This window comes from Gymnoscopelus microlampas, assembly GCF_963454915.1.
Source record: "Gymnoscopelus microlampas genome assembly, chromosome: 4".
Classification (NCBI taxonomy): Eukaryota; Metazoa; Chordata; class Actinopteri; order Myctophiformes; family Myctophidae; genus Gymnoscopelus; species Gymnoscopelus microlampas.
Window position 1 is genome coordinate 30,983,279 of NC_139941.1, and position 10,146 is coordinate 30,993,424.

At 38.4% G+C, this 10,146-nt stretch overlaps 1 protein-coding gene and 1 long non-coding RNA gene across 3 annotated transcripts in view; both read right to left on the reverse strand.

Moving 5' to 3' along the window:
• Window positions 1–1,688, reverse strand: LOC311043331. The gene is made up of 3 exons (XR_014600599.1): window positions 1,609–1,688; window positions 207–261; window positions 1–120 (listed from the first exon to the last, which is right to left on the reverse strand). It is a non-coding gene; the product is annotated as an uncharacterized lncRNA (long non-coding RNA).
• A 2,532-nt stretch (window positions 1,689–4,220) lies between these two features.
• osbp2b (oxysterol binding protein 2b) overlaps window positions 4,221–10,146 on the reverse strand; it is a 64,876-nt gene continuing 58,950 nt past the window's right edge. For both annotated transcript variants that reach the window (XM_084054518.1, XM_084054517.1), the window contains exon 14: window positions 4,221–9,170. In XM_084054518.1, the coding sequence (XP_083910644.1) occupies window positions 9,028–9,170 (143 nt within the window). In that variant the 3' untranslated portion in view covers window positions 4,221–9,027. The remainder of the gene's footprint in view (window positions 9,171–10,146) is intronic.

Consider the following 10,146-nt stretch of genomic DNA (forward strand, 5'->3'; position numbering starts at 1 on the left):
CTGATCTTTGGTCCTTGTTCTCAGGCAGCCCCAAATCAATACAGGAGATGGTGTCGTTTGTTTGGGTTGTACTTCCAAGTCCTGTGTCTTTGCTCACAGATTGGCTCCGGCAAAGAGGTGCTATTGGGGAAAACAAATGTAATTGCTGATATAACTGATGTTAAAATCATCCTCAGAAACATAAAGCATATGATACAACATACTACCTGCATCAGTGTAATGGTGCTTTTTGGAAATCCCCTCAATGTCATGTTTCTGCACCTGTATACAGTACAGTCAAATATGTTGAACTTGGAGGACAATCCTTAGATATTCTGATTTCTGACAGAATGAACTAACAGCAAATACTGTATGTTTGTACAGATATTGTTTAATAGAGTGTTCTGTAACAGATGTAATGACCTTGATTCTGTCTTTGTAATTAATGTTAAAGAAATCACCACTGCATGCAACTGTATCCTACCATACCTACCCATTTAAATGTAATGTTTATGCTTATTGGCGGTTACTGAGACCAACATTGGATACATGTTGCAATTACTCCTACAAAAATGTGGCAATATTTTGTAGATTTGAGAATGGCAGTTACCACGAGTCTCACGTAGCCAGACAACTATTCCACAATCTCTGAATGCTATAGTATGATGGAAGCAGCTGAGAATTGTGTGTCAACAGTCTGGCTCGAGAGACTACCACAGGACTAAAGCATCTACTAATGTAACCAGTGTAATAGATAGATTACTTCCAGGTCAAACTTCATAGTATCACATGACAAATAACAGCAATTATCCTTCAACCGTGTACAAAGTTCTGCTCCATTTAAACATGACAGAGTAGCCTTAGTTAGGAAAGTTAGCCAATTTGTTTTACCAATCTGTAAAATAAATGCTTACTAATAGCTTTCTTCACAAATGTGTTCATAAAGGTGTCTACTAACACCTCTCAATTTGCTCCAACCCAACTCCCATGGGAAACCTCAATGGGAGCCAATCAAAGTTGGGGTACCCGGAGGGCCTGGGCAAAAACTGAAAGAATTACAATTGGCCAATATGAACTTGTGGGATGTCTAATTATGGGTTTCATTTCCAACCATTAGTTTTTAATAAAAAAATTACTCCTGATCATAAAATTGGCCATGCCTACTTTTCAGGGTGCCTATCCATCAAATTGTGGTGGCCGTAATTGCCACTTATTTACTGTATATATTTATCTATTTTGATTCTTGACATTCTTAGAAAGTCAAATAAAGATATAATTTTTTTTTCTGTTGTGTTTAGTTTGTGTAATTTGCATAATTAGCTAATTATTGGCCAAAAAAACGTGATATCTTTATTTCTTTCTAAGAACCCCAAGAATCAAAAGATACCACTCAACAAAGATAAATAAGTGATTAAAGCCACCACAATTTGATGGATAGGCCCCCTGAAGTAGGTGAGGCCGATTTTATGGCCATGAACTAATGGTTGGAATGGATTCAGAAAGGTGTTAGTAGACACCTTTATGAACACATTTGTGAAGAAAGCTATTGGTAAGCATTTATTTTGCAGATTGGTCAAAAAAGTTGCTAACTTTCCCTAACTACCGCCTAAACTCCTAGGATATACCAACCTGCAGTTGACTCAGCTGAGCATCAATGGCGTCAAGTAGGAGATCACAGTGGTCCAGTTTCATAGGAGTGGCCTTCGTTCCAAGCACATGGTCATCATCCAAGTCTGTGAGAGAAATGTATAGGATGAGCTGAGATTTTCAAATGGTTGTCATAGTTGCTATGAATAAAACTGACCTGTCAAGGGAAGTTCATCTGTGTGCCTTTCTGCTTCTTCTTCAGCAGCTTCATGGCAGCCTCTGGTCATGTCCATGTCTGAAGCCAGACATTCACTGGTAAACTACATACACAACATTCCTAACATATACTGGCCAGCCAGCCAGTGGGGTGAGGAGTAGGGGTTGTTGTTGGTCTGTTACCTTGGAAACCCAGGTAATTTAGCCAGTGAGTAAACCAAGCAGACCTCTTTTCACAATGGAAACAATAAATCCCTATGCCATTCCTCATTACATTTCAGAACGAGCTGTAGTAAAGTAACTAAGTACATTTACTCAAGTACTGAACTTAAGTACTGTATAGGTTTGAGGTATTCTTTACTTTACTACACTACATCTCAGAGCCAAATATTTAAACTTTTACTCCACTACAATCATTTGAAAAAAGGTGTCAGTTACTGTTATATGTTATAGTTACTTTGTAGATTGTGATTATAACATACATTAAACACTTTCCCTATATACATTTCGGCCATTTGAAAATAGCAGACCTACAAGCTCACAGGCATTGTGAGCTTGTATACAGTATCTGCTATTTTCTCATTTTTATACATTTTGTACATTTGAAAACCTATGAAATGGGTTAGGGTTAGGGTTAGGGTACATTCTGCATAATGAGTAGGCCTACTTTCTACTTTTGTACTTTTATTCAAGTACATTTTTAATTCTGGACTACTTGTAACAGAGTATTTATGCATTGCAGCATTGATACTTTTACTTAAGTAAACAATTTGTGTAGGCTTTTGCCCTTTTCCACCACTGAGAACGAGGTGCACATTTAGTAGTCTATAGCCTACCTACTCTACCCATAAAGTTGGAATTAGACTAAGCTAAGCCGCTTAGTAAACTGGTAAAAAAAAGAAAAGAAACAACACTATTAGGCTAATATTTTTTTTTATTCAAATAAAAGTTCTAGCCGATAGGCCTATTCTTGTCTCGCTCTTCCGAAAGCATTTGCAAATGTGCCAAGTAGCCTCACAGTAAGGCTACTACCGATACATGCAACCATAGAGTTAAAAATAAACATGCAACTCATAGCGTGCAAGTTGCAACTGTAGCCCTACTTTATTTGATACTCAAGCATGCATATTAGCCTACTTACTTTCAGAGTTTCAGGGATCAAACATCTAAAGACGACATAGGCTACAACTAGATGAACATCTCTGATCAGTCCTTACAAGCTTCTGCACTGTCTGTGAGTGAGACTTGATTGGTTTGATTGACGTCTTCACTTGTGTCTAGGCAACCATCAAACAGCGCCTAGTCGAGTCTGACTCTGTTCCCATAGCGGGACATTGGAGGCTCGGAGCGCCAAACAGCTCGATGTTCTAGCAGGCAGGCGAGCCTGCATGTCTGTGTATCAGGGCAGGGGGTAATCTGAGTTCCCAGAAGTTTTCGCCAGCTCTGGCGAGGAACTTCTGGGCCAGAGCCCTGGTATTTAGGGCAGGGGGTAATAATCTCGCAACCACTGGATCGATCAGCGCCACAATTTAAATACCTCATGCTGCCAGAAGGCTAGTCTAGGGAAGCCCGGAAAGTTTTTCTAGATTTTTAATAAATAACTTTTTAAAACTTTAATTTTATAGCCTACTGGTCTGGAAGCAATTAACTCCATCCTAAACACACCAACCTGAAAGGGACGCACCGCGGAGAGCATATCTCCGCCAGGCTGGGTTGCCAGGAAGGTGTAGGCTACAGTAAAGATCAATTTATGCTTTGAGAGACAATGTGTCTATAAATTATTAACACATTCATGGTTTTTGCAAAAAACAATTGTAATTTAGGCCAATTATTGCAAATCGGTGTGGAATATATAGCCTATATAAAGAAATACATGTTCATACAGGACTCCAGAGATGTGAGGGGCGTAGCACCAAATTCTGGGCTCTGGGGACAAAGATAGAGGAAAAAAAAGACGTTTATATTTTATTTTTTAGGCCCCCCTTACCTGGGGCCCTAGTAACTCAGTTTTGAGCCTACTAGCAAAACTGATGAAGAAAATGCGATATGGCGGACAATCTAATAAGGTGGAAATGCTCCACAGAATGCAGGAGAAGAGTTTCGATTATACAACCCCACGGTTCAAGAATTACAGTCCAAAATGTACCACGAGCTGGTATAGTGCCACCATGATTTGTATTCCTTGGCCTACTGGCAGCAAACACTGAAAATTTGCTGATCTGTCCAGCGGTTTGCAAGATTAGCTCTGGATTCACACACAAACACAACACACACACACACACACACACACAGTAAACAGTGGCAAAACATACATCTCCACCTCGGGGCCTGGCAGAGATAATTAAAGTCCTCAATTAAACAGAATCAATATAAGCAGACAGAGATCCAGTTCCAACAGTAACAACTTTATTACCTTTTTTTTGTCATTGTGTCTTTCTTTTTTTAAAAGACAATGTTATATGAGTATAAATTAAGGGAGAAAATACACAATAAAAAAAAAGAAGCAAAACCTCAGTTGAAGAATGTAGTCAAACCTGAATACACCCGTGTGTATTGGAGTGGAGGTGGGGGTAATAATGGTACAGATGCTGTAGGTTATCATACATTTACCTGTGTACTTCCCTCACACTCTCTCGTACCAGATGCCTGTTGTGATGTGTGTTTCATACCACAACAACAACCACCATCATCAAAACCATCACCATATCTCACAAGGCAATGAGTTACACAGTCCAAGGAGTAGCAGAGGGCAGTTTAGACAAGGCATGAGAAACCTCCCCATCTTCATTACTTTACTTCTGCTTCAAAATAACCAAGCAGCATATAATGACGAGGAAATGTATGCCATACGTGTACACACACGCACGCAAACACACCCCATTGTGCATATGGATACATCGTTATGTGTAAAAAATAATAATGGCACCCATGAGAGAACAGAAGACAGACAATGAAAGCATAAAAAATAAAGCTAAATCAAACCAGGGTACCTGGTGGCTCATCCTGTTAGTGCACTGAACTCATGCTCCTTGAGAGGACCCGGTTCGATTCAAGGTTATTATTAGTTTTGCATTTTTCATTAGTTTTTATTTTTATTCAATTTCAGTGTTAGTTTAGTTTGTTGTAATATGGGGTATTTGTCAGGGGTGAGATTCAAAAAGGTCTGGAAAAGTATTGCCTAATAAAAACTCAATAAAACATCATGCCAGTTAAAAAACTAAATCACATTAAAAACTGGCACAGCAAAAAAAAACAACTGAAAGCTAGATTTCATATATGAAATAAATTAACAGATGGAAAAAAAACACACACCATCGTTTCAGTCCATTTTTTAAACTTCTATTTTCATGTTTATGTTTTTTTTCTCTCCCATCTAGTGTTTGTTATTTCATTCATGTTTGTTTACGATAATAACCTTGGTTCGAATCTGACTCCCAACATGTCTCCCCTCTATCTGCCCTCGGTCTTCTGTCTCTCTTTACTCTCCTACAGTATAAGCAAAACATGCCAAAGCATTAAAAAAATCTAAATCAAACTGTAGCAAATTAAGTTTTGGATGAGAAAGAAATCTGAAAAAACAAACAAACAAAACAAAACAAAAAAAAAAACATTTTTCATTAGAATCCTCTTACATAGGGAAGGCAGTTGAAGACTTATTCTCAGTCTACAGTACACTCCAAATATACTTTGGTAGGTTTATTCCCTTTCTGCATGAGGCAGAGACAACTATGGTTTTCGGAAGCAACAAGAGCCGTATTTATAAGTCCTCTTATGGCTAATTTATACTTCTTTACAATTGTGTTGATTTGTGAAAACAAATGATTCTCGACTGGAAAAATTACGTTTATTTTCAGTGAGTGACATGGTCGTAAAAAGAAGCATAAATTAGGCTTTATTGCTACAGCTCTGTATCTAACTGAGCAGGCCCTCACCAGGGCAATGTCTGTAGGTAAATCACCACCAAGTACTGAGGTCAAGTTATTTGGAAATATATGTATGATGATGTATTAAATGTATGAGCTCTCCATTACCATTCAAAATATAATATGTATATTCATATACTGTATAAAATCCTCTATGTCAAACACAATATATTAAAGTAAATCTCTAGTGAATCTCAAGTTGTAACTCCCCACATATTTATGTCTTCCCCCACTTTGATAGTGTTCTGTGTTCTTCAACTGTTAATACTGTGTGTGATGGGAAAGCATTATCTGTACATCTAGCAAAAATAAAACTTGCTGCAGCTATATGCCCATCTCAGCTGTGTACATTAGAAAGAGTCAGCCTGTACCCCCCCCCAATGTACATAAGTGTAAACACTACCTACCTACCTACCTACTCTGTAGATAGATAGTGTGTATCAGTCCAGTAGGTACCAGTATTTATGTGCTTGTGTGAGGGCTTGTGTTTAAGTACGCAATGTAAGAATGAATATGTATGATTGTGGAAATGTAAATAGTGTGCTTTGGATAGACACCAAGGGGAAACAAAGGGTAAAGAAAAGTAAGTGACTAGTCAAACTGTGCTTGCGACAACAACTAATCACAAAATCACTAAAATGGAGGGTGTGTGGATATGGATATGAACACTATTCTGGGCCATAATTAACTAATCAGATGGATAATTTCACAGTTTAGCCTTTCACATTTTACCAGCTCATATTCCTGTATGGCTCCCCCAGGCGATCTCCTTCAGTCCAACCGGATAATTTATTATTTTTTGCACAACTGCGCTACTCACCAAAAATGATCTATTATTTTTGGTGACCTATGCAGTTGTAGGACAAAATATACATTAGAATTAAGTGTTTAAAGGCATTCTACTGTATGTGAATGTCACTGTTTCCCAAATTATATTCCACACCCTTTAGCTTTGCCCACCAGAGGCATTGCCAGACATGCAAGTAATCTGTGAACTGAAGGTAAACATTATTCTAGTATCAAGAACTCTATATAAAATCTTTTTTCAGTGTGTTAAGTCCACTTTCTTTTGTAAATATAAAACATCACATCTGCAGCCAAAGTGAGGAATGCAAGTCAGAATCGATTTCTGACTTGGCAGGATTGATTTGGATTAAAAATTAAAATGACGTAAATTACTTCGGTTCATTCATTCATTCATTCAAATTTTCGATTTGAACTGCACTGTACAGATAACTTATTATTTAGATTAGAATAATTACTCTTCATTTTATAGTATAATTTCGTTATCGTAAAATATTCACACAAACGATTAGACGGTAGGTACAATACCTCCAGCCTCAAAGTCTACATTCCTAACAGTAATTGCAAAAAAATACTAACGTGTTCTCAAAACTCTTCTGACCATAGACATGTAGTGCACACAGCTCGCAGGGGACTCTTTTCCTTTGTTCAGTCATTAAAAGGGAAAAGACTTGACGGTACCTTCATAAACTAAACTGATCCCAGATCAGCTTCTCCATTATCTGTTAAAGAGCAACAATTGAGCAGTGATCAGCGGCTGGGATACACCTCAGTGGCTGGAGCTATAACTGCACAGTGGTGTGCTACAGGAACCTGCCCTGTCTGCTTACAGATCTCCTCACCTTCCAGTACTGCAGAACTAATGTAATATACAGTATACTGTACTATAGAAATCACCACCTGCTGGTCACTGTATGTATGTATGTATGTATGTATGTGGTAGATTAATCAACAAGTCTGTGTTTTGGTGCTGACTATAACTACAACCACTGAAACACATCACTGAACATGGTCACCAAGGCTACAGTACGTATGTGTTACTATGGGAACACATGGCACCGAAAGACAAGGTAACTAATTGTGGAGGATGAAGTCTTCTCAACATCAACACACAGATATGTATTAAACTATGGTTACCCACAGTGAAAAGTGCTTATTAACTTTCTCTGACAAAGATTCCTTTACCAGGATTTACTCCAGTGTTTAAAACCTGACTAGCCATTCTTACAGTAGGTATCAATATCTCACTTTGTATTAGAACCATAATACTAATCTGAAAACCTTGAAAGTGGAGATTGCATGAACTGTTTAAATGAAATCAGTCTCAGATGCAATTGGTATTCTAAAAGTAATCAGGCCATACTGTATCACTGCAAGTGCACTAAGGGGTGATTTATACTTAGCACGCCAATGCATGACACTGGCGTGCAAATTAGCAGATTTACAAGCTGTAAATCTGCAAGTTTGTAGATTTGCTATTTTTGGTGTGTGACACCGGCACGCAACTACTGTAAGTATAAATCACATTTAATAGTCTAAATGGCTGTTGGAAGAATTCTAATGTGCACACGACAACATTCCAACACTCACACATAATGGACAGAATATGTTTTAACACTGCTGCATATGTCATTCATTAAATGCGTCAGCTCAGAAAAAAACAGTTTTGCAAAGTAAAATCCAGTGTTAATAAAAATTGCGTTAAATTGACACTTTTTTTCTTTCTTTTTTCTATTTGCTGTCATTGAAAGCTGATTTGCCCAATCAGTTAGTTAGCTGTTAATGAGGAGTAGTAGCAGACATTACTTTCTCGACTCCACATTCAAGCCTTTGCCTTCTTCGTGAAGCAACTGGAGAGGAAAAAACTAAAGAGAGAACACACTTGAAATAATTTCCAAGGAGATGAAGAGGAAAGTTATTCAAGCTTTAGAATCTATGCCCAGCATAATCTCTATTCATCTGGATAAAACAGAAAATGTGAAGACACTTTTCCTTTCTATTTTTTACAGGCTTTGAAGAAAATGCAACATTTAACCAAATCTGCTTCTATGTGCGCCTCAATAATGTTTTTTGTCCACCTTACAGAGGAAGTGAACTGAGCCTGTTCCAATATGTTTTGTTTGGGGGTGAACAGAGGAAAGTGCAACATGGGAAACATTTTTGCAGAGCACCTGTTTTTAGACGCTTGAAGGTCGCCTTAAAAACTCCAACCATCTCCAACATATCCACACACTCACTGCCGTTTCCCTCTAGTGTCACGAGGGGTCGGGGTATTATTTAAGGAAGACCCCTTCTTTTTCTCCTTATTTCCTCCTCTGTATTAAAAAAAAACTAAAACAAAGTCAAAGTGGACATTTGGAGGTACAGTGCGTTCTGGAAGCGAGCGAGAAGTACACATCCTCACGCTCACAAAAGGTCTTACTACGCAGTGCTCGTAAGCCAGCCGAGCCCTCCGTGCGGTTCCCTGACCGGGGCAGGTCCACTGAAGTTAAGAGTACTGCAGGGAGGGTTGCCTGGGTTAGAAGATCTGAGGACACATGCTCCAGTCCTGTCTGTCCTTAGCCTCCCAGTAACCTCCCTTGTACACAAAGTTTGTCTCTCCAGTGATGGAGTTCCTCTTCTGGTGGAACCACACTGGCTGGTAGCCTTCGTATTCCCGACCTGAGGGAGAGGAAAAGGAAAGCACCCGCATTACTCCAGAGGAAGACCACTGAGATGAACATAATCGTTGATCATTGGAAACTCTATATAATGTCTATAACTGTGGTTCTCAAATTCTTTATTTCAAGGACCCCCGTAATTCTGAGAATGTGCAAATGGATACTCTCAAAGTTACAGTCCATTTGGAAACCCCTCAAGGGACCCTTAGAGTCCTCAGCCCCCACTTTGAGAACCACTGGTCTATAATGTCTCTTTACATGTAACATGCCAGATATCCTTTAAGTTGTCACATGAACCCTAGTGGTCCCTATTCTGGGCATGGCATATACGTGAACATTTGGTGAAAATAGGTGAACATTCTATGTTCACCTATAACTTGTAGATCTTAGCTGATCTACAAGCTCACAACATGCTGTATTTGCGACGCGTTAGTATATAGGGGTTAAGTGGTTAAAGATGCTGTAAGTGATCTTTTTTTGGTTAAAACAAAAAGGCATTTAGTTAAAATGTTAAAGCTCTATATTCTGATAGCAATCATTGCTTTGCTCTGTAACAGAGGGTTCCCGTCTCTCCAGCTCTTTAGGAAACAGAAAATATATTTTCAGTTGGGATTTTATCCAGTCAGGAGAGAATCAATTTATTCAGTTTGAATTTTTACAATGTACCAGTTCTAAATGTGTCAGCTACAGTAATTGTTTTGTTTCATCACTTCCAATTTCACTTCTTTATCCTGTATGAGTTATCTCTCCTGACTGGATGAAATTGGTACCCCAACCTGAAAATGTACTGTATTTTCTGTCCTCTAAAGAGCTGGAGACACACCGAAACCCCTTTTACTGAACAAACAATCCATAGAAATGATTGGTATGGGATTATAGAGCGATTTAACACATATTTTAACAAAATAAATATCACTTAGAGCATCTTTAAGTGTCACTTGTATGCAGGGAAAAATGTGGATATGAAGGGACATCAA